The 24,679-nt window shown below is 41.4% G+C and overlaps 2 protein-coding genes across 6 annotated transcripts in view; one reads left to right on the top strand and one right to left on the bottom strand.

The window, feature by feature from the left end:
- babam2 (BRISC and BRCA1 A complex member 2) overlaps window positions 1-12,242 on the bottom strand; it is a 55,307-nt gene extending 43,065 nt beyond the window's left edge. For both annotated transcript variants that reach the window (XM_060051948.1, XM_060051949.1), the window contains exons 1-4: window positions 12,112-12,242; window positions 11,639-11,788; window positions 10,713-10,789; window positions 7,686-7,780 (exon numbers count right to left, since the gene is read on the bottom strand). In XM_060051948.1, the coding sequence (XP_059907931.1) occupies window positions 7,686-7,780; window positions 10,713-10,789; window positions 11,639-11,775 (309 nt within the window). In that variant the 5' untranslated portion in view covers window positions 11,776-11,788; window positions 12,112-12,242. The remainder of the gene's footprint in view (window positions 1-7,685; window positions 7,781-10,712; window positions 10,790-11,638; window positions 11,789-12,111) is intronic.
- A 161-nt stretch (window positions 12,243-12,403) lies between these two features.
- rbks (ribokinase) overlaps window positions 12,404-24,679 on the top strand; it is a 29,067-nt gene continuing 16,791 nt past the window's right edge. Inside the window, exons 1-5 of one of the 4 annotated variants that reach the window (XM_060051952.1) lie at window positions 12,404-12,508; window positions 15,877-15,943; window positions 20,505-20,637; window positions 21,821-21,884; window positions 22,294-22,356. In XM_060051952.1, coding sequence (XP_059907935.1) covers window positions 15,885-15,943; window positions 20,505-20,637; window positions 21,821-21,884; window positions 22,294-22,356 — 319 coding nt within the window. In that variant the 5' untranslated portion in view covers window positions 12,404-12,508; window positions 15,877-15,884. Of the gene's footprint in view, window positions 12,509-15,876; window positions 15,944-16,066; window positions 16,104-20,504; window positions 20,638-21,820; window positions 21,885-22,293; window positions 22,357-24,679 lie in introns of those variants that run through there. The other 3 variants (XM_060051955.1, XM_060051954.1, XM_060051956.1) reach the window with 3 other exon arrangements.

Here is a 24,679-nt window from a genome sequence, read left to right as displayed (position 1 = left end):
TGTCCAAAAGAGGCAGCAGGCCGCCCCGGGGACATGGGCGATCTGAAACCGAGCACAGAGACTGAGGAAGTGCCGTGTCAGGGTTATGACATAAAGGATCATTGAAACTCGGCTGAGGAGAAAGGAGAGGGCTGGTTAGGGCAGGAGGAGGAGGAGGAGGAGGCGGCATGATGCGGTATGAACACAAATGCCGGGCAGCAGCGGAGATGAGCCGTTGAGCTCAGACAAGTAGGCCAAGGCCGAAGGAATGCGTGTGCATGTAAAGCGCCACTATTGATCGGGGGAGACGTTTGGGTTTGAATTACGGCTGCCGATTAAGGGCGTCGGTGCCTGGCTGTCAGACACTAGAGACAGCCAACGTGGGCATAACTGAAACAAATATACCTTTCATTTATTCATTGACATGCCTCATCTTCAGTATAAACCATGGCAATTGTTAACGGCTCCTATGACAACACAAGGAAACGCGAAGGCACCAATAGCAGAAGGTCACACTTTAGAAATATAGAGCACTGAACCACGTAGCAACGTTCAGGTCACACCGTTAGTGTACAGATTCTGAAACCACATGGATGTATATGCTCTGATAAATTTGTATCGATATTTTCGATACTGGACTCGACACTGCAATGTTCACCCTTAATCTATCAGAATTGCTTTGTTTTATTTGTGTTATCGTTTACATCCTGTGTACAACTGTCATAACTATCCACAATTATAGTCAAACCTAGTTTTTGTAAATTTGCAGGGATGGGGAGAAAAGGAAGGATGAAAAATGGCAGTAAGACACTGGGCCTAAGTATAGGGAAGGACATAGACTATTTCAGACCTGGCAATATTTGAATACGTCCAGGAACACACATGGGGCTTCTTTAAATGCAATGTTGATTCAACATTTTTTTGCTACACTACTATCATTAAATGGGATAAAGGCAATGTCATATCAGTGATATTTACTGGCTTTATTTGGGCCTTATAATCCGATTATTTTGCCACGGTAAGATCTACCGGTTAAACCTGTGTGTCAAATTATTAAGCCTCAACTTGGCTTTTGCAACCGCTATTATATAGATAGGCCACAGATACCTTCCAGGTCTGAAAATAGGGGACATGCATTTATGGAGAGCAATTCATAATTGCATTACCTAATCACATTATGATTTAATATCAAGGCTACAAAAGCATTAAATAGGATTAATCGTGCAATTTTAGTGTCCAAGCTCATGTGAAGCTAATAAAAAAGGTCATAAATAGCTTCACAGATACCGTTATTCAAAAGGCATTTCAACTGATGACCTTTAAGAACCAGTATCAGAGGCAAACTCTCCCTCTTTGCCACATCCATATATCCCCTAATCGATCAATTAAATTAAATTGCAGGAAAACAGTTGTGCGAATGGCTATGATCTATAGCTCAACATTCATTGTACATTCAGGTTTTAACTCCGTTCCATTCATTTAAATGGAGCACAAGGTGTAATCTGGAAAAGACAGATGTCTTGTCATATTACACCTTGTCTTGTCAATATTACGTAAATAAGTCGTAAATCGCAAAGAAATGACAAAATAACACCTGTCTTTTCCTCAAGACGTACACCTGAATTGGACACCTCACACTGAACCAACCCAGGCGACAGACAGAACGACCGCTTTCTGTGCCATCCGTCTGAACCATGTTCATACCAACATGAATAAAAGGCCAACGAGAAAGGGGCTGGCATGTGTAAATGTAAGATAACTATATAGGCCAAAAGAAGATGTTCGTTTTAAATGTCTTTAATGTGATTTTTATAGATACTGGCAACCTGATCCGATAAACCGCTGTAGACTTGAAAATGTGAGGCATTAAAAAACTTGCGTATTAAATTAATCTCTGAGTCCCTAATTCTAGTGTGGGCTCACGCCCTATTTTGCCTCAGAGACTGCCAAGTCTAAGATCACACTAAATTGCTCTTGTCATGTGTTGAAGATACTTGGCATTCTCATCTCTTAGTGTTTAATGCCATGCAAACCGTGTAGCTCTCGGGTCCAACATGAAACAACTTGTTGAAGAAAACCATTTGTTTAGTTTTTAATCAATTGTGATGGTTTGGCCACTGCTTTTGCCCACTGCCCCTGCACTGGGAGAGCTGGTTATGCAGCCAGTTGGTCTTGGCCACTCTCTCAGAATTTCTTGAACACTTATTTTTTTTTTCTTCCCTTCCAAATTTATTTGGACACAAACAATGGCTTGTCCACTAAAAGCAAACCCGTCCATGTTGTATGCCAATAACACACTCTAATAAAAGCTGGAACTCATTATTCCCCTGGAGCAGGAAGGAAGTGCGAGCAACAGTTGGTACGCTATGCCCAGGTCGGCCTAACCCTTTACAGGCCATCTGAGGTCCATTGTTACGGCGGCAACAGGGGACGAGTTGGACTGGCAGATAGGAAGCGCTGGGCCCTGGCAGCCACAGACTTGGGTTTCACCAAGCAGCAAATTGAAAGTGACTCAGTGTGTGAGACTGCAGCTTCTTTGTGGAGTTGCAGTCAAACATGGGTTAGGAAATAAGTAAGCATGCATAGGCTACGGTAGCAGACAAAATTATACAGCATTGGTAGGAACTTAAATTGTTGAAAAGAACACCAGCACCTGCAGCACTTAATTCAACGTGAAAGCAAAATCTTGTGTATTTGACGTGTTGCAGAGTGTAATCTGAATTTGCAGAAAGCATTGGACGGAGGTGGAAAGAAAAAACAGGAAGATAAGCAGCGCATATCCTGTTGGAAGCAATTCCCCCTGCAAGGTCACTTTGATGTTGATCTGGTTGCGAAAGAATACAAAATGTACGTTTTGCAACAGCCCAGAAGAACACACAATGCATGCATCCTGGCTCTAGTCCCACAGTACCCATCGTAAATTTGTCTTTTAGTGGGCGATTGAGTCTTTTAGTGGGCAATTTAATGGTCGCTATAAACTAGACGTCTGAAGTAGCGGGCATATTAGTGGAAACAATGTGCCCCCCGCTGCTGCCCTTGAAAACAATTCCATCATCATTATTATTATTATTATTATTATTATTGTTATACATTCAGTGATTACTCATCTAAATGGGTAAGAGCACTCGCATGCAGCAGAGTTCTGCTGAACTTGCTGACTGTACAGGTGAATCAGCTCACAACACCTACACAGAATGCGACACTAGGGAAAATAATCTGGAATTTCCAGTGAAAAACTAGACAGTGCTCGCTTCTGTTCCAGAAAGTTTGGATAAGCGGGAACATGTTGATGTTGCATTTTGCTGAGGCCTCGGAGACCCAGTTGAACCCCTGGCTTTAACAAACACACGGCCACGTGCACATGCACGCACACGCGTACACACAGACACACGGGAAACTCCCAAAATGTGGTTTACGGCCTAAGTGGAGGTCAGGACAAGTCTAGACCAGAAAAATGATACATTACAGACAAAGAGGGGGAAAAGAAGACCATGCAAATAATAGGAGCACGCAAGGGGCAATTTGGGATAATAGAGCTCATGCACCCTCCAGTAGCGCACACACTATTCTATGGCCGTCCACCGTAAAGGAAGCACCAACATTGCGTGTCCAATGGCGGCAATTTCTGTACGTTTGACTGCGATACATAATTTGAAGGGAAATAATAAAAATAAAAGTGTTTCAGTGTTAAAATGGGGAAACAGTGTGCTTTGGTTTTAATGAGCTGCACTTATAGTTGTATTCGCCTCGTTTTACCTATCAATAACCTTTATAAGAAGGTTCTGGTAGCTAAACCCACCAAAAAATAATCCATGTGGTCAAAAGGTCAAAGGGTAATTGGCAAAACCCTGTTAATGTAAGGGTGAGTCATTCTTTACTAGACATTGGAAAGAAGGGGAACAAAAACCAACAACAAGATAAAGTGAGCAACGATGAATGAGTCGATGTGATGCAATCGCAGAGTTAGCAAACCGTCTTACACATTCCACCCAGCCCCAGCCTTTTCCTCCCCCATGCTCCCAGTCCCCTCCCAGTGGCTCCTAACCTGACCTGTCCGTTTCCAGCCCACACCTGGCTGCTAGCTGCAGCTACGCTCATGGGCTCGTCCAGCCTTCCTCGCTCACCATGTCAAACAATGGGCTAGTTCTAGTCTTACGGACCATGGCATCGACCGTCTGGCCAGACGGAATGTTATGCTTGGAAAAGGGAGTGGGCCTGCTGACGATCGTATCGCCATGATAAAAACTCAAGGAGCCAAAACCCCAAGCAGCCTCATTTGACCTCCCACCTGTGATTGAGTAAGAGTCAAGAATGTGTATGTATAAAGACAAATATAACCCCCAAAAGAATGTATGGAACCTGATCATGCATAGTAACACTAATAGGGAGAAATACTGCTAACTAAATAGGGTCAGCAATCTATTCAGACAGGAAACACAGACGTCAACCAAAGTAACTGCCACCTTCCAAAACCCCACTTACCAATACATGGAACAGCACACAAAATGATTCACTCCGAACATGCAAATTAGGCTTTATCTCACACACACACACACACACACACACACACACACACACACACACACACACACACACACACACACACACACACACACACACACACACACACACACACACACACACACACACACACACACACACTGGCCTTCAAACCCTCCATCCTCTTCATCTTAATGGCTTCTTGCCTGAAAAGTTTACAGTCTCTGACGGTAAAGCCCATGTCACACATCCCATAGCTAACAGGAAACAAACAAGATTGTTAAAGTGTTTCAGAATGCTATTCCCTGGGCTGTCCTTATATATACCACGTCGCTTTTCAGTTGTCTCCTTGGGTCAATTAAAGCTTCAGGATACACGACTACAAGTGTGGCCACAGTGACGGCTGAAGTTAAAGGGGCCATCGTCTGGTGTTTAAGAGGTTATTTCCAACCTTAAAATGACAAAGACTCCTTCTCATCCCAAAATAAAGCTGCCTGACTAGCACTTTTTTTCTTCTGTGGCAATTGTTCCCGCTTCTCACGTTTTATGAGACCAATCAAGAACAACTGAAGCGGAGCCCGACACATTTCAAAGTGATCTGAGGTTGAGCAGAGCCATGGAGGCTGGTCCGAGTCACTCTTAGGCCCAATCCCATTTCTACCCCTTACCCCTTCCCCCTTGATTTGAAGGGGCAAGGGGAAAGGGGAAGAAATGGTATTGGGCCTAAGGCCCAATACCATTTCTAACCCTTCCCCCTTCCCCCTTCCCCACTTCCCCTTACCCCTTCAAAACAAGGAAAAGGGGTAAGGGGAAGGGGTTAGGGGTAGAAATGGGATTGGGCCTTAATGTTCATTAATCCTATGTGTGTAGGCCCTGGGCCTTCAACCCACGGAGACATCTGCAGCGGTACCACGTGGACCCTCAACAGAGCTGTGAGGAACTGTGTGCTGTATTCCATGGCTCATGGAAGGTCTGTGCTTTTAAAGAGGTTATTTGTGCTCCTCGTGGCTTTCCTAGTGCCCGACCACAGGGCACGCTATTAACAGTAAGTATGTTTAATCACCTTAGAGTTGTACAGTACTTCCAGAAGAACCAAACAGGGCTTCATCTTTTCTCTCCTTTTCCTTTTCTCTCCTCTACATGATTTGAAATTCAACATCTATCATTATACTTTATGAATAGCAACTTGGTTTGCTGCCAAATAAATTGTCACATGCCTTTACGTCTAAATAAATATATATATTTCTCTCAATTAAACTATGAAGATATTATATCACATTAATTTCTGCCATGTTAGATATTGCCTTATTTATTTATTTTTAAACAGGGAAATAGGTCTTTGTCTTGAGCAGTCACAGGAATAACTAGTGGCAGCAGGACTGTTCCTTGATTGGACAGCGCAAAAAACAACACATGGCGAAAGAGAGAGGGCTGATGATACCCTTGGCTGGCTGTAAACAAGATGAACATGTTGCTGAGACATGAGGAATTTTACTAGGCATTGGGAGAGCAGCTAAAATTAGCCTAATGTTAACCCCTTTGGATAGAAAAAGCCCGAAAGCTATAGCCTCTGCCATGAGAGAAACTGTAACCACACAAATCCACCTCGATGCTTTTTTAAACAGCGTTTAAAATGTAATCAATTTTTTGTTTGTTTCACCTAATTTTAACCCCAAAAAGGGTGTTGTGTAAACGTAAAAGTTAAAAAGGAAAGAAAAAGTTTTATTAGGGTATAAGGAAAAAAAAAAATGAAAAAAGGTCTACAATCTGCACACTATTACTACTGGCTAATTGTGTACCGCTCTTAACCAGTTTACCTTACCTCACTGGGAAGATTGTTGGGGGCATAAATTAATGTTCTTAAATGTGTAACTAGTCAAAGTGAGTACAAAAGAGGGAGAAGAAAGGGTTAGAATTAAGGCCCACTATGCAAAGAAGAGAAAACGGGGGCAGAAAGAAAACAAACAGAACCACAGCACAGCCGAGGGGCGGCTGAGCCCAGGTACTTCCCCTTATGGGCCCAGCTGGAATGATGAGACAGTGAGCAACACTAGCCTCCCGTCTCCCAGACTCTGACACAGACGGGGAAATTCAACTTCTCCGTGGTAGGCTGGGGTAAAAATAGTCCTGTGGACAGCAGAGTGGCAGCGGCCTAATCGAACCAGCCACAGAGCTTTGTCCGTCGCCCGTGCAACATCTTGGTAAAACAAACAGCGCCCGGCCGGGCTTCTCCCCCGCCCCTCAGCCCAGGGACGACCAGCGAGGAGGAAGTGTTGTTCCTGGGAGTCCCACTCTCGGGGTCGCACCAGCTGTGTGGGGGGGGGGGGGTTAACTTTCACGTTTTAAGTTATATTTCTCCGAAAGAAGAAATATCTATTATTTTATACTATTATACTACAGATACTTATTAACAATTTTTGTGTTACTTTATTCTGAGATATTGTGAAAACCATTGCTATATTATAGCTTTGATGGTTGCCTTTGTCCAAAAATATTACTAAAGCTGAAATCTGTCTGAGCTGGAATCGATATGGACAATCAAAACAATGACTCGGATCTCTTTGTTTCTCCGTTTGTCATGACACCTCAATATCATGTTTCACAGTCGTCTTACCACCATCGCTGTCCTAAACAAGTGATTAAGTTAAGTCAACACTGAGCCTGAGCCTACACTGTGCAAGAACCGCCTTAAAGCTACCATGCTCATCACTCGGGGCATGGTAATATTAGACTCCACATAGGACAGGGCGCCACAACAAAGCCTCTCTTCTTATTATATTCAACTGTCAATTATTACCACATTTCCCTTTGTTCACTGCAGTACAACCTGTGACTTCTTCTGGTGAACAGAGCGCCCCTTTGCTTCCTTGCCAAGCGATTATGGAGCAATACTTGAACTCCCTCCTCTCATTGGCCTCAACGAGTTCAGTTCAGCAATTTGAAAATCTGCCCAACGCAGAAGACTGAGAAAAGTGGATTGCATAAAAGAAGAAGAAAGACCCGCCTTTCCAAGTGGGAAATGTAAAAAATGATCATGTATTCGCTTTTATGGAAAAGAAGAAAGGGTTAAAAAATGAACTTATGATAATGATTAAATTATATTGTAAAATGAAATTGCACATGCCTTATTAACCCTTCAAAGGTGAACACAGCAGGCACTGAGGGGATGAAGGATGAGGCAAAAGTTAGAAGAAGAGGCGACCCACCGGTAGTTCTGAGGGTTCGGGTATAAACTCGGCATCCTCCCCGAAAATAAAATCTGGCGGAAGTTCTGGATACCGGGCGTTAAAAATGATATCCCCTGGAAGAAGAAATTAAACATCATGAAATCACATGGCATTGAAAGAAAGAAAGTCATACATTTCATCGCACTGCTGCAATAAAGGCAGACAGAAAATAAAAATACAGCAACAATTAAGTGACCTCAAATAATGTGGACTTCATTATGCTTCTGGGTAGAAAATTCAAGTTCTGTTTCTGATGAACAATGTGGAGACCTGGGAATCTTTTAGAGAGCTGGCCTCTTGCAACACAGCCCAAACCCCAACATCTACTATTAAGCCAGCCTCAAAGAAGTTTCCAAGTCCAATTACATGTACTATGTTCAATGTAATGAGAGGGTAGAAATCAAGTGTTTGTTTCTCTTTAGTTGTCACCAGACGACAAACAAAACACAAGAAACTGAAACGACGGGATGGAGGGCATGAATAAGTGTGCCTGCTTTGGGACGAGACAAAAATCGCGCACCATATAACGTACAGTTAATGGCTCATCAAGGAAAAACATGACTGGGACATACAATGTTCAGATATTAGCTGAACACCGGTCTATTTCTGTCTGGGCTCGGCTGTTCTGTTCTGCTTTTTTGTGCCAGTGAGAAGCCAGCGAGAAGCGACAAACATACACACATATGGCAGTATTTTTCCAGTGGCAGAGCGTCAAGCAGAGGAGAAGGGAAGGATGTGCAGTCTGGTCCGCTACAAAGAGCCGGGAAATCAGTTAAAACACGCACTGGTCCGACTGGTGGCCGGCACCACGAAACAACCCGGGAGGCTAGGCTGTGGGGGAAGCACAGCGTCTACTTGGCTCAACGCATGTTTAACTTGCGTGGTATAGCAGCACTATATTTCTCAGGAAGAATAACAAAACATCAAAATAGCATTCTGAAAATTCTGGATGGCAGAGATAACCATGTTTACCTGTTCTAAAACAATTCTAATCTATTCCAGTTCAGGTTAACATCTTATCGGGGTCATAATGACACAATGTGCTGTGGAGGTGTGGGGGGTTGGGGGGTTGGGGGGAGGGCGCAGGGGGAGGGTGACTTGTGGTGGTGTTGCTGTGCTGTGGCATGCTCTCGGTGGGCAGGTCCAGACACTGGCAGGAGGCCCAAGGCTCTGCATCCTTGACTAAACAAACACTCTTCCTCAGGCCAAAGCACAGGAAAGCACATCAACTGGTAAAACAACTTCACAGGCTGAGCTACACGGCATGCGAGACTGCCAGTGGCTTATCGAGATAAAATACAGAAAGCCGCATTAGTGTTGATGCAAAGCTCGCTACCGCCCTTCTGCTGCCCTCTCCTTGTCTGGATTGTATTTGCTAGACGCCGAATAGGTGTGTAGCCCCCAGTCTATACTTGTGTAAGACAAGATTTTAAGAAGCAGGAATTTCAATAGGCACTACAACTTATTGGGTATTAAAAAAAAGGCTATTTTGGGTCGACAGAATTCTGTGATAGCACTGGTCACAATGGGTTTTTCAGAGAATTTCATACGTTTTTAATTTAACATATTCGGAAGCAACCGGAAGATGACTTGTAAAAGCAATTCATCCGCTATGAAGGACTGTTTCAAGTGCTAATCACCCACTTCAATTCCTTTTAAAGTGGGTGATAAAGCGTGTGGCAGGCACAGTTGGCAGTGCCCGCTGCTGGCTTTATTTAACTCATTAGATCAGGGTGGGATCAGGTATCCCTCAAACAAAAACTGACTGCAGGTAGCCTAATGAATATTCTGAAAACATGGGAAATACTTTGCGGAATAATGACAAAGTGGGAAACCATTGTGTTAAAAGAGAGAAAGAACAATCTCCGTATGAACGTGTATCTGTGTGTGTGTTTGTGTGGTTTGTTGTTGTTGTTGTTGTTGTTATTTTTTAATGGCTCTCATGAGTCACCATAGTGCCAGGAAATCCAAATTAAAATCATTCTCAGCCGATCACTTCACACAACTTCTCGCGATGCCAACTGTTCGTTTAGGGAGGCAAGCTACTCAAGGAGGGCTTAGATGTAGGATCTTGATACCAAATGAGAAACCATTCCAGTAATTTCCAGTGTTGCAAACTATAAAGTTTATGCAACTTTCCATTCATGGAGGTTCAATGCAGTTATGCTACAATGCTAAATCTATTTTATATTGTTAAGTAATTAAGTAATTAATTTTTCCGAAAGACAGATATTTATATCGGAAGTTCTTGCAATGAAATGTTTATACAATAAATAAATGCCAATAATATTACAATTTCATGAAGAAAACTTATTAGATCTTGGGTGTCTGACAAACTTGAATACATTCATTATATGGAAATTTAAGTATATTATTATATAATTAAAAAAAGCTGCATTTGTAAATGGTTTGTTAAATAATGAAATGAAAGTTTTCAATATAGTAGAATGCAAGACTTTTTACAAATGGCACTACTGCGTCCACATATGTTACATACTTTGCAGGGAATTTAATCTTATAAGCTATGAAGGCAACAAATACAATAGTAATATTAATATTATTATCATTAATCTTATTATTAGTAGTAGTAGTATCATTATCATTAATGTTTCTTCAAATAATAAAGCATTGAAATATAATAGATCACAAAAATCTGTCTGAATGGACATTCTTTAGGTACATATTTGTACCTAAAGACAAAGTCTATGGTAATCCCTACCTCACTGTGGAATAATGATTGTGGAACATTTGCAAGGTCAAATTCAATTTTATTGATTCTTTCAGTGGGTCACAAAAACCCTTTAGATTAAGGTATTGAAAGTAAGTAATGAGTCCTTCCTTGGAGAAACATTTCGCATACCATACACATTGGGTCTGAGTCCAATGAATGGATATGAATGACATTTGGATCCTTGGACAATGTTGTTTGTTCAGACGTTATTTAACTATGTCAGATTTGTTTAAAACTAAACTGAATATCCATAGTTGAGGGTGTTTGGTACTTACATTTCAAGGTCTCCCCAGCGTAGGGTATGTGAAGCTTGAAGCGGTCACAGCACGGACCAGGGGTCAGAGTGGTGCATCTAGGAGAGGAATTGAATAACAGAAGAATTATAATATATTATATAAAAAGTATATATTAGAGACTATTCCTTAGGACAACGCATTAATAATAACAATGGATTTAAAATCAGAAACTTTATTTACAGCAGTCCCTCCAAAAGTGAGACATATATATCGCCTTATTTATTTATTTTTATTGTAAATGTTATACAAAAGTATAAAATAATCTAAACTTCATTCACTCTCTGTGTATAGATCAAGACAGACTTGCGGCCTGACAACCTGCATGAAAATAAGCATAAGCATAAATGGTCCACCTGTAACAGAGTGCAATTACCAAAAGGCCCTTGAACTTTTAGAACCACGAAGGATAGCCTGTAGTGAAATGTCAGCTCTGCCATATGCAGTGACTGTGATCAGTGTGTTAGTGTTAAATAAATAATTGTTGAATGTAGTACAGAGTGACCGCGTCTGTAGACTATCACACAAACAAGCCCCCCTACATATAAATATACATATACACAGATATATCCCACACACCGATATATATACAAAATATACATATACTGCACACACACACACACACACACACACACACACACACACACACACACGTGTGTTATAGTCACTGTGTTTCATTCAGTCCCAAAGCTCACCCCGTCTTCAGATCTGTGACTCGGAGGAAAAACACACACACACACACACACACACACACACACACACACACACACACACACACACACACACACACACACACACACACACACACACACACACACACACACACACACACACACACACACACACACACACACACACACACACACGTGTGTTATAGTCACTGTGTTTCATTCAGTCCCAAAGCTCACCCCGTCTTCAGATCTGTGACTCGGAGGAAATTGGTCGCGTCGAGTCCCACGCGCCCGTTCCTCACCACACTGCACAGCAGTGGTCTCAGCTCTGGCGAGATACGATGCAGTGCAACCTCCGGGGACATATTGTTCATTTTCGACAATAATCTATAAGACACAAAACCATATACATGTTAACTTCCAGGCATGAGCAGTAATACTTACACGTATTACAATAACACAATTCATTCATGTATTTGTGTGTGTACGTCGACTAATTACTATTTCATTATTTTCTTTCCCTTTATTACAAAGATTAATTCAGTGTAACCTAAACGGTATGATATACTGGTAAATTATGTGATATTCACTGTCAAAGTTAGCTCTCATTAGCTTGAAAACGGTACAAACATAAAACGTTATGACTGTCAAACGCATCGTTTTCTCGAATACATCAAATTGTATAAAATACCTACTATTCTTTATTTTACCTGTAAATGCTGTTAATAGATAATGGCGAGTATAATTTAAGACTAAACTCCAATGTTTACTTCATTCTCTCAAAACTTCCGGGACATTTTGTTTGGGTCCTTAAACTGGACCTTGCTGGAGATAGTGACTACTTTAGCGATGCCTGTTGATATAAAATATACTTAATCTGTTAATAAAATTAATTCTTAATGTAGAGTCTCCGGATCTCTCTTATTATATTTTGTATGAAATATTATCGTACATTTTAAAACAACCGTTAGGTCTATAGATTGATTTGATCAAAGAACGGGTCCCGGCAGCAGATCGGGCAGCCAGCTGTCATCCGCTCTTTTAAACTTTGACCACCTTTTCTCAATCTGCTTCAACTCGTCTTCGTCAAGTGTCAGCGAGTGTCAGGTATATGAGTTTAATTCGATTTTAAAACGTATCGTTGGTTCTAAAGGTAAAATCTGTTATAGTTTTTAATGTTTTAGGGGTTGCAGGATGACACTTTTCTTGTCATACTTTAAAATCTTCGGAAAGGTCAACGTTTGCTGTTCATTGACTCTGTTATGACGTGAGACTCGGTGGTCTCACCTTTAGACCATACCCTAGTTTTAGAAAGACGAACACCCAAGCCCATGTATTTATTGATAATTTTTTCACTTATGCCTGCGTAAATGTCTTATTTTTCCCACTGTGTAACTGATCATTTATAACGTTACATGAAATACTGTATGGTATGATGGCATGAAAGCCACGAAGCTGAAGTTAGCTCCCGTTTCGTAGCGCCCTAATCGAGGCTAATGATGTGCGATCAGGAAACGAGTACATTTTTCGAACATTTTTAAATGACAAACTGGTAATACTTATTTATAATATGTACTGTATTCTGTGATATGCCATATAGCCCACAGTATAGGATTCAGTCTGGCCCGAATGTTTTTTGCCACAAAATAATTGTCTGTACGGGCTATTTCAGGCACGCTTTCCATGGGTTAAATCACCGTGGGCCACCCAGAACATACCAAACATAGACTCTCTGTTTATGCTTTTTAAAGCCTGGCCCAACTTCGTTCCATAGTCATAGACTGCTGAAAAGCCAGCTCCTTTTTGTGCATCAAACACCTAGAAAAATAACAGCTGACGCTCAGGTCTTAATTAGAAAGGTCACAGCATGACAGAGCCTTGTTCACTTTGGGCCACCCATGTCAATGTTGAAACATACTGAACACCTCACGAAGTGTCCCTCAGTATCAGAACAGTATGATTTTCCCACTCAGAACCAATCTCAGAAAAGCATTTCCATCCTATTTCAGGACAGCCTTTCATTGGTTAAACTAACTTGGTCCCCCTGTTCACTACGAACTCTAAATCATGCTGTCAATTTTCTTATTGAGACCAGAGTGTCAGCTGTCAATTCTTGAATTGTTTAAATATGAATAAACAGATCGTATGTGTCCTGCTTAGTATACAGCAGGCGGGTTTTGGGGTGGCCCAAGGTGATTTAACCTGTGAAAGGCTGGCCTGAAATCGGCCGTTCCGCTATTTCTGAGATCGGTTCTGAGTGGGAAAAAACTTTCGGGCTAGACTGAATCATATACTGGGGGCTGTATGGCATAAAAGAATGAATTACGAATGCATTTGTTTTATCAATAAACATGTCACAGAAAACTATGTTCGGAAAAATTGGATAATTTCCTGGTCCACATCACTGCGACTAGGGAGCTAACTTCAGCTCCGTAACCCCTCCTACAGTATTTAAGTCATTTTCAATAGCACCTTTCAATAGTCTGTCTTAAGACAACAATGGCGACACAGGCAACCTTGATAGCATATTTGCATGTGTGCCCTATTTATTTATAAAAGTATTGGCTACTTTAAAAATATATATTTTTAAGATCCCATATGTCATATTGTATTAAACAAAGTTGGGGGGGGGGGGGGGGGGGTATAGGAATTTAATTAATTTAGCATATATTAGTAAACCAGTTGGCTTACTTTGCATTCAAGTCAATAAAACAAAAAATAGCATTAAAATGTGATACCCTTCATGATGGAAACATTATATTCATCGTTTGAATATTACACCAACGAAGGCTTAATAGCAGAGCTTGCTCTGTGATTCTGCCATTCAGCCTTATTGCTATTTAAGTGATATAATATAGGAAATATAGGGATTAGGGATCGACCGATACCGATTTTTTAGGGCCGATACGATACCGATATTTTTTCATCAGCCTTAGCCGATACGCCGATACCGATTTTCTTGAGCCGATTTATTTTTTATTTTTTTTGAAGGAACATTTAATGAACTTCAATATAAAAAACAATATTTAACAAATAGTAAAAACAGGTGAAGTAGAACAAGTAAGAACAAGTAGATGAACAATATTTAACAAATATTAAAAACAGGTGAGGTAGAACAAGTAAAAAATAATAATAATAAAAAAAAAATATCGGCGAAAATCAGCCGCGTATCGGCCGATACCGATACACGTAAAAACCGCGAATATCGGCCGATAATATCGGCCGACCGATATATCGGCCGATCCCTAATAGGGATGTGCTTGGTAGCAGGATGGCTTTGTCTTGAGAGAATTTCTCCAATGCTATAGGTAAAAACAATACCCAGTGTTTCCTTAGTTGAGCTGTTAATCTGTAAATTGTTGAAGTAGAATATAATTAATTAACAAAAACATTTGTTTCCGATACATTGTTATTGCATACATTTTGTGCCCTTCAATTCTTGATATAAGCTAATTAAATGACACGCACACACACACACACACACACACACACACACACACACACACACACACACACACACACACACACACACACACACACACACACACACACACACACACACACACACACACACACACACACACACACACAGTCCCATGTGTGAGCAAAATTCCAATTTGAGCAGTATTGATCAGGTAGAATACCAAAAACGGCTTTCATTATTTAATATCAAAGAAATACCAAATTAACTTGTACATTGTGTGTACTGCTTATTTTTCTTATGTTTACAGCATTGTTTCTTTACTGGGTTCATCAGACACTGATGCCTCCTATATTCTGAATGTGAGGAGTGGTCTCTTGCTTCAACGGTTGGAGACGGCAGATCTAATTTTAATCTACCGCATTGGAAGTGGGGAGTGTTCGGGGGCTAGATGTGAAGACAATTTGCTGGGAGATTTGGGAGAGAGAATTGAGCCATCCTACAGCCAGCGGCCAGGCTTTCCAAGTCTTCTGCTGCCGAGGAAGAGATTTGAAGAGATTAACACACTAGCATTAGCGCCGATACAAGCTGAGGATTGACTTAATTAAGATCTTGCTGGGCTGTGTTCTTTTCACGTGGCGTTGAAATAATCACCCCTGTTACGATTGGAAACTGTCCAATAAGCCGGCTATGAATGCTCTATTTTTACCTACTTGCGTGTTTCAGTCAAGCCCATAGTAATGTGGGAGCTAAATAATATGTGTTTGTGTGTGGGTGTGTGTGTGTGTGGGTGTGTAAGTGTGTGTGTGTTTGTGCCTTGGAAGTTCTTGGAAACCGCTTCAGAGTTAGTCAGTTTGTTCTGCTTGTTCATTTTAGACCTTGATTAGACCCTTTTCCTTACTGAGAAAGGATTCTGGGTCACCTTACGGCAAAAAAAGCAACGTTCAGAACAGAAACACAATAATCAAATGTGATCCTGTCGTCTTAAAATATTATTTACATTTTTGCTGAGCAAACTTATTTGATAATTAAATGAATGAAATCTGTTCTTTAGATTTGATCATGACTGAAGAAGGCTTTGACGTGGCAGTGGTGGGCTCCTGCATGACCGACTTGGTGAGGTAAGTGTGGCCCGTCCAACCGTCCTACAGGGATTTGTCTTCTTCAGCTGTGGGTGTTCAAATGATTCTCCTTGCTGTTTTTTTTTTTTTTTTTCGTTTGACCATGTGGTTTACTATCATCAGCTAAATCTGCCTTCAGGAAACTCCTCTGCTTCCTCAGGTAGGCTACCCAGGAAGGAGCACATTGGGCAACTTTTCATTACCATACAAGGTCCTAGATACAATGATTTCTTTTTTTATGGTGGTTTAACCTAACCCACCATATCACTCAATCGTATATGGCGATATGGTTTTTTGTGAACATCTTGTTCCATCTGCCTTTTTCATTCTTAAATACCGACACTACCAGCATCATTTTTTAAGCTTTCGGAAAATGTTGAATCAGGACTGAAGGGTTTTTCCACCAAGGCCTAATCCTGTCCACACAGGGATAGAGGAAGTGGTTTTAAACGTGGCTAATTCCACTGGCTCCTCTATACTGTCACAAGGTCTAAGACATTGTTACTTCTTTCCAGGTAATAGTATTTTAACGGCTGACCCAAGATATCCCCAAATAGCCTACCTCACCTCTCCCCCACCACCCCAAAAAGGCAACTCTATGCGTCTTGCTCCTGCAACCTTTTGAGATATTGTGAAATTCAAATGCAATCATCACTGTGTCATTTATATGTGCAAACCACACATCCAGATAACATCACATACACACCCTAAAAAAAATTATATATATATTGATATGTGATGCTAAAGTCGAATGAGATAATCACACGCAATAACTGTTTGCGAAAATGTCAGCAATTACATAATCGCCGTCAGACGAGATCTGCAAAGCCAGACATAATCTTTTCCCACAAGCTATTATTCATTAACTCTTAAGTACAATGAATGACTTCAAAAGAATCCAATACTAAGCAGTTTATGTTGAATGACACAATTGCAACTACAAACACAATGTAAACAAGCTGTTGAGTTGAAATTAATATTTATCATTGAGGATACTGTAAAATAGTTCTTTTCTTTTTTAACCCTAACCCCCAATTGATTATTCTAGGTCACAATCTACCCACTAAAAAATATCATAATAAGAAAGGTACTAACTCCCAAACTGTTTTGTTGTATTTATTGGGCTCCTCATTAGCAGTTCACGTTGAGATTGTTTTTACTTTCAAGGGCAGAAGTTGTCAATTATGACCCTAATATGCTAACAGGAAACAGCTTGTTTTTGCTCGGAAGTTGGATAGGATGAAGTAATGGGTGCATAGCCGAAGGTACTTAGAATAAATGGCATGATCATTCAAAGTGATACGCATGACTTTAATGTCTGAAGTCCCGAAGTACAAATGTTTCAGTCGCTGCTTCAGTGGTAAGTGCCTTACAACAAAGTTCTGTCCCTACAAATGTTTGCTTTACACACACGTGCGCGCATGCACACACAAATCCTCAGCCAATGCACGCACACTCTTTCTGTTTGTATGCAAACTCGTACTCATTCCGTCCCACACTTATTTCTCTTTTCGGTGTCTGCTCAACAGACACGATGCATATCTTCACGTGTATTTATTTCTGCATTTTCACACAGGATATGTTTGATAGTAAGAGGCTTATGTTTAATTGTCTCCTGTCTGTATTGCACAAATGTCTCTCCCTCCCTCCCGCGCCCTCTCCCTCCCTCCTGCGCCCTCTCCCTCCCTCCTGCGCCCTCTCCCTCCAATAGGCAAAGCCAGACAGCGCCCCCTGCTGCCTCAGCCTCATGAGTCATGTTGGTGCCCATGTGTGTTTGGCCTTAGAGTACAATTTGCGGGTGCACAAAGTTAAGGTGGGTGGGGGGGTTACAGATTGTGATGCAGGTGACGAATGATACAGGCTTATAGGACATCCTGTTTGTCATCCATAATAGGCAACAATGACAGCATCTTTCTACCACGGTGTCACAGTAATTTATCGCCATGTGTACAACTTTTGCTTTGCAAAATTCCGCAAATCCAGATTTGTGGAAGAATTACATGGGCAAAATTAAACATCACACTGTTATTTCCTCATCGGTGACCGCAATCACTACTAAAATTAAATAGTTCCTTTGGAGGTCCGGTGAATAATATTTTGAAAATGTGACCAAGAATCAATAACTTTCATCTAAAGAAAAGTCAATCAACTAAGTGCATAAATATTACTATCCCTAGCTATGGTAACAATATACACACATGTTGGGTATGTGAATAGTGTGGTAGGTGGGAGGCGTGGGCTATTCAATGAATAGTTTGAACAATTGTTTCCATATATGAGACACTTAAGGAAACAGAATTGATTTCCATGCCCATATAAGGGTTGTTTTAGTTAACTATCCCCTGACTTATCATCACAGTAACTAACCTTTGGTATTTAGAATTCCATTCATGATGATGATGACAATAATTAAAACAACAACAAAACCAAAGCAATGTATACTTCCAGAGACATGTTTAATTAGAACAGAAAACAATAACAAAATGTGTCAACAATTAAAAAATATTATCCAAACATTTTAAGTACAGTATGAAATTTACAGCGTAAATTCACTTTTGGTCCAACTTATTTAAGAAACAATGAAATTATGAGTGACAAGAGAGTTAAACCCATTCAACCACGACTCAATAAACTCTAAATCAATTTGGTCTGGGAGGAAAGAAGCTTGGAATTCTGAGCAAAACTGATGGCTGCCCTGAGAACGTTACCCAGCACAGGTTTAAATATAACATTGAAAAATAATGAAGGAATCTTGTGTCAGACGGATTTCTGTTAATAGTTACGGCAGGGGCTTGAATAATATGAAAAAAAAAGAAAATTTGACACTGCACCCACCGTCTTTTGGACTTATTTTTAACACTTGTGTGTGTGTCTGTGTGTGATTCCTTATGCTTCAGATTTTTCATATGTATCCATCTGACCCTCAAGCAGCTGTTTCTATTGGATTTCTATTTTTCTTATTAGAATATGAAGAAGAGCATTTGAAAAAAGCTTCACTTAGACTTGTGTCATTGAGTTCACGTTGACAAAGCATGGTTTTAGCTTCTGAGAATCGTATGTTTATTTGGATACTGACTGCATCTTTCTTGAACAGTGATACACACATGCACATAATCATTCAGTACCAACCAAAATGACTCATGGCATCATTTCTATTTTGATTTGGCACAGAATGTACCGTAATCATCTGGAACACAAAAACAAATTCAGCATTTAATGTCGTTTAGAGACAAAACCACCACCGCCACACGTGTCAAAGTTCTTACACTCTGTGATCTGCTCCCTCTGTTGCTCACCAGCAGAGGAGGAATATCTCAGAAAACAACAAGGCAGAATGGAGGTAAACGTGACAAAAGCAAACATTTCACCTCACAGCAACACCTGTTTCCGGCCCTTGCGTTGCGTGGGAGATGAGCCAGGGGAAGTTGAGGTTTCAGTGCATAGCGCTTCCATCTGGGCAGCAAACTCGGGACAGACAACAATAGTCTGTGTGTCTAACTTGCCGTGGGTGGGGTGTATCCATTGAGTTCAAAATGGATGGATTTCACCTGTCAGTCATCCTGTTTTGAATAGTTCAAAGCCAATCGTCTTCAGTGAATAGAAGGTGTGTGTACTGTAAGAAAACTGAAGTCGTAGTGTCAAGTGGCATCAAATAAATTACCTGTGAAGCGCGTGTGTGTGTGTGTGTGTGTGTGTGTGTGTGTGTGTGTGTGTGTGTGTGTGTGTGTGTGACTCGTCTTTAGTCATACTGGCTCTCACTTAATGTGTATGCTCGTGTTTATGATTTCTGTTGAACTCGACCCCTCCCGATGGGGAGATGGGCTCACAAATAGGGCAGTTGGACATCAATCGACATCCTTTATAGCAGAAGAGTGTTTAACATCTCGCACAGCTGTATCTTTGTTTTAACCAACCAAAGTTAGTGCATATACTGCCCTGGCTAGCATTGACTGACTACCTTTGACTGAATTTAGATTTTGTGTTTACACACCCATGGCCTTAGATAGTGCGGTGCACAGTTAGAATTGTTTGCAAAGATCGTGGCTTTTTTTTAGGCACGTTGTTAAATCTGAATTCTGAGTGTTGCGTAAAATTTGGTGCAGATTTCTAAGCAGTCCAGAGGCCAGACCACAGCATTTTAGGGCATCAAACTCACGTACCAAATCCCACATTAGTCACTTCCATACTACTGATTGGAGGGATCATCAAATGGACAGCTGTCCCTCGGGGGCCCCCACCTGTGGCACGGCTGCCCTGAAGGAATGGGCGGGACTTCCACCCCACCCGATGAGTCAGGCATTTACTGGTGCTGGCAGTGTTGTGTTGAAACAGCTCTGGGTCATGCTGCTTGCATCATTAGCACTTGGAAACTCACCAATACAGACTTCTTGAAGCTTGCAAAATATCCATGATACTTTCTCGGTGTAAACAAACAGACTTTGTGGGCCATAGAAAGTTCCAAGATCCTAACGTCTGCTCTTCAAACCAATAGGTGTGATTCACTTAGCGTTGTGACAAACAACTCCTGAAAAACCACTGAAGGTGTCGTGTTTGTTCCCAGTCAGGCTCCAAGGCTACCCAAGGCGGGCGAAACCATCCATGGCCACAGGTTCTTCACTGGCTTTGGAGGAAAAGGGGCCAACCAGTGCATACAGGCCGCCAAGCTAGGTGCCAGGACTGCCATGGTCGGCAAGGTACCAAACCATTGACCACTATAGTCTTTTGACCGCTCGTATACTACTGTTGTGCCTATGTGGGTATTTGAGCGGGCATTAACATATTGGTGGTATACCTTCAATTCGTATTTCCAAATTTTTCCCAAAGAATGTATTTTTGCCTTGTATTCTTCATCCACCTTGTGTGTGACCTTTACAAAAAGCTGAACGTAAACTTGCAGCCCCAGCAAGTATCCTCTGGTCATCTGTTGAGTTAACGACTTGACAGACGGATCGCAACTCCTCCACAAGTCAACATCAACATCCACCACAATCACTCGCATCCCGTGTCTATTGATCACCAACCATCGCGCTCGCATAGCAACCACCCACGCTCGCCCGCCTCAAAAACAGCATATTCCCATACGACGGCAATCCCATCCCTCCAATCAGACGGTAAGACAACGGCCTCCCGACCCCAGCGCCAAAGCACTCGGGCCCCACCCGTGTCAGAACAAAGAGGCCCGATCGATAGTGGCCCAATGAGGGAGGGAGGAGCTTTCTGGGTATTGGGAGAACCCAAAAATAGTCCAGAAAACATCCAAGAGGGAAGGTCGCTCTTCAAAGGAAAAGGGCCCATCAGCCCCACTACGAGCCCAACCCTGCAACATAGGCAGCGAGAGTGCAAGCGTTTTGGCACCGTTTTGTAAAAGTTTTTTCCGTGTTTTTGGGGAAAGCGTGGGTTCGAAACAGGCGCCTACGGGCAAGGTGGGGACCTTCTTCATGGTACCCCCCCCCCCCCCCCCCCCTCCGGATTTACATGTGGACATACCCTGCGCACAAGCCAGAAAGAACAGGGGGGCGGGGGGTGTTGGGGGGGGGGGAGATAACGGGAGGAGAGAGGTGGACATGAAGAGGCGGCAAGGTGGGGTCGTGGAGTCTCCGAGGCTTGGCGCAGATGGTCGTTTGTGTGTGTATGCGTGCACGTGTGTGTGTGTGTGTGTTGACGCTCGTTGTGTTCGCTGTTGCACATACGTGGCGGCGGCGGCGGGCGGGCGGCATGATGCCAGGATGCCAGCGGGGTACACAGCAGAAAATCCATCCCATTCGAGGTTCGGCGCTCCACTCTTCAGAAGTTGCCGCTAACCGAGTCTGACCCCGCTTGACCCGCGCTGTCTTTTAATCATTCTGCATTCGTTCCTTTGTGTGTTGCTGTTTGTAGGTTGGCAAAGATTTCTTTGGAGACAGCTACATCCAGAATTTCAAGGACAACGGTGTTAACACAGGTAAAAAAGAGGTGTTTTTTTATTTAGTTTAGTAAGTGTTCAGGTACAACGGAAATAAAGTTAAGGTCATTTCAAACTCGACGAATGCAAACAAATATTTCACAGAATATACAAGGAATCCGGTCGCAGTCCTTGAAAATACATCTTTGCCACTAAAAAACATCAGAACCACACTTGTTATATCGTGTTGTAGCTTGACTCTACAGATATTCACACAAGCCACACGTCTACATTTCCCTTCAAACAGAGAGATGTTTCTCTAATTTTGAAGGAACTCTCAGTATCAATAAACAAAATACTCAAATCCATTCCCTTCCATAATGACCATCTAAGACTTTCTCTTCCAACCCCCTGATCCTGCTGCCGTTTCCATTTCCTTTTCTCTGATTTCCAACCTGGTGGGGTTCAGCGTGTGTGTTCCAGGCCCCAGACGTTGCCACGGGAGCAGCTTCCATTGTAGTGAATGATGCAGGTAAGCACTGGAGCGTTACCGTATTGCTGTGTTCTGCCCCTTGAAGCTCTCCGTGGAAGAAAATGTCATGCGCATGCGAGAGAGCTGAAACTGAGGTTTTATGTTAAGCCCCACACACACGAGCGTATTGTGGAACCCGAATACAAAACCGAAAGGGATGTTCGGCTGACGTTTAAACATACGGAGCGTTGTTTCAAAGATGGAACAACTCTGAACATTTACTTACAGACTCAAACCTTGATTATCTGTGTCATACAGAAACTTGGTTAACTCCTACCACCTCTTTAGCTGTATTTAATGTCCCGGGCTATAAAGTATACAGACGAGTCAGAGGAAGAGGCAAAGGGGGCGGGTTCTTATTTATGTCAAAGACAGCATTCAAAGCAAACAGATTGACATAGATGGAAAAAAAGCCTGGAGTGCCTCGGTGTTACAATTGCGCTCTCTCCTCAAATGTAATTTATTGTTTTTACAGTCTACCAACCACCTACTGCTACAAATGATTTCTTTGATTCCTTATCTGGCATTCTAAAAAAACATGATGGTAAAGAAATTCTTCTAATGGGAGACTTTAATTTGAACTGGTTAGACAAAGTACGGAGAAAGAAACTTAACAACATCACCAAAACATTTCAGATGACACAAATGATAAATAAACCTACAAGAATAATGAAATCTTCACAAACACTACTGGACATGATATTTTAGAATAAAGCAGACAGAATAACAAAAATGTACAGCTTAATAAGTTTAGGTCTCTTAGATCACAAGCTGACATTATCTGCTCGAAAGCTGCCAAAGACAAGATATAGAAATAAAAATCAAATGGGAAAGAACTCTAAAATCCCTTTCATCCCTAAGAAAGATCAAATGCTGATGGAAATAAAATGAAATGAAGCAAACTAATTGGAACAACACTGTTGCAGATAAATCCTGTGACCAGACATGTGATGATTTAATGTCAGCTTTTGGACAGATTATTGGGAAGTATACCAAGACAAAGACCCAGAAGCCTAATGCTAAACGGTGTTTGCCTTTGTTTAATAGTACTCTGTGGGACTTAATGAAAAAAAAAGATGCCTCTTTGAAAAAAGCCTTCAAATCTGGACTGGATACTGATCGTTTAACCTACAAAGGTCTGAGAAATAAAGTCATAATGCAACTTAGGAAGGCTAAAGCACATTTCTTTCTTGAAATCATTAGAGAAGCAAAATGGAACAGTAAAATATTGTGGAAAAGTATTGATCAACTTCTTGGGGAGGAAAAACCCAAGGGTGGTAGCATACAGTTGAAAATAAATGGTATTATTGTAAATGACAATCCTGCGGTGGCAACTCATTTTAACAATTATCTCCTAGATTCTGTAGTGGACTTGGGGCAACATTTTATAAAAAAAAACACCTTCCTCAAGTCCCAGCTAATGAACTATCTGCTTTTACTCTGACACAGACAAATGGCACAAAGGTTGAAAATGTATCACTACCCTTTCAAACAGTAAAGCTAAGGACATATATGGACAGCGCTAATAAAAAAAAATAAAGAAACAATCACTTCTCCTATAACTCAATTAATAAATAAGTGTATAGATTAGAGCACTTTCCCCAGTGCCTTAAAACTGGCTATAATAACCCTTGTATACAAATCTGGAGGAAAAGAGGAGGTACGCAACTAGACCAATAAGCATACTCCCTGCTATCTCAAAAGTAATTGCAAAGGTTGTAGCAGAACAATTAATTGCACACCTTGATTCCAAGGCTCTGTTACACCCCATGCAATTTGACTTCAGGGAAAAACCTTCTACTGAAACTGCCTGCTGCTACTTCCTTGAAGTGTTGAAAGCCAATCTAGATAGGGGAGGAGTAGTAGGAGCAGTCTTCCTTGATCTATGAAAGGCTTTCGACACAGTAAGCCATACTATATTACTCAATAAACTGGCCAACTATAACATTTCTATCTACACAGAACTGGATTAAATCATACCTAGCTAGCCGACAACAATGTGTTTGAATAAATAACAAGTTATCAACCCTGAAAAACTGCACCATGGGAGTGCCACAAGGCTCGATTTTAGGACCGTTGCTCTTCAGTATATACATAAATGACCTTCCATCCGTTTGTAATAATGTTGAACTTATGATGTATGCTGATGACACTTTGTTGTACACCCATGGAAAAAATGCCTCAGAAGTTGCTTCTAAATTGACTAAGGAAATGGCTTATTGACTCAAATCATACACTTAATGTTGGAAAGACTGTTACAATGTACTTTTCAAATAGGTGCAAATGTAAAGATTGTCCTGACATTAATGTTAATGGACAAAAA

The sequence above is a fragment of the Gadus macrocephalus genome, chromosome 5 (genome assembly GCF_031168955.1).
Source record: "Gadus macrocephalus chromosome 5, ASM3116895v1".
Lineage (NCBI taxonomy): Eukaryota > Metazoa > Chordata > Actinopteri > Gadiformes > Gadidae > Gadus > Gadus macrocephalus.
This window is presented reverse-complemented; position numbering and strand designations above follow the sequence as displayed.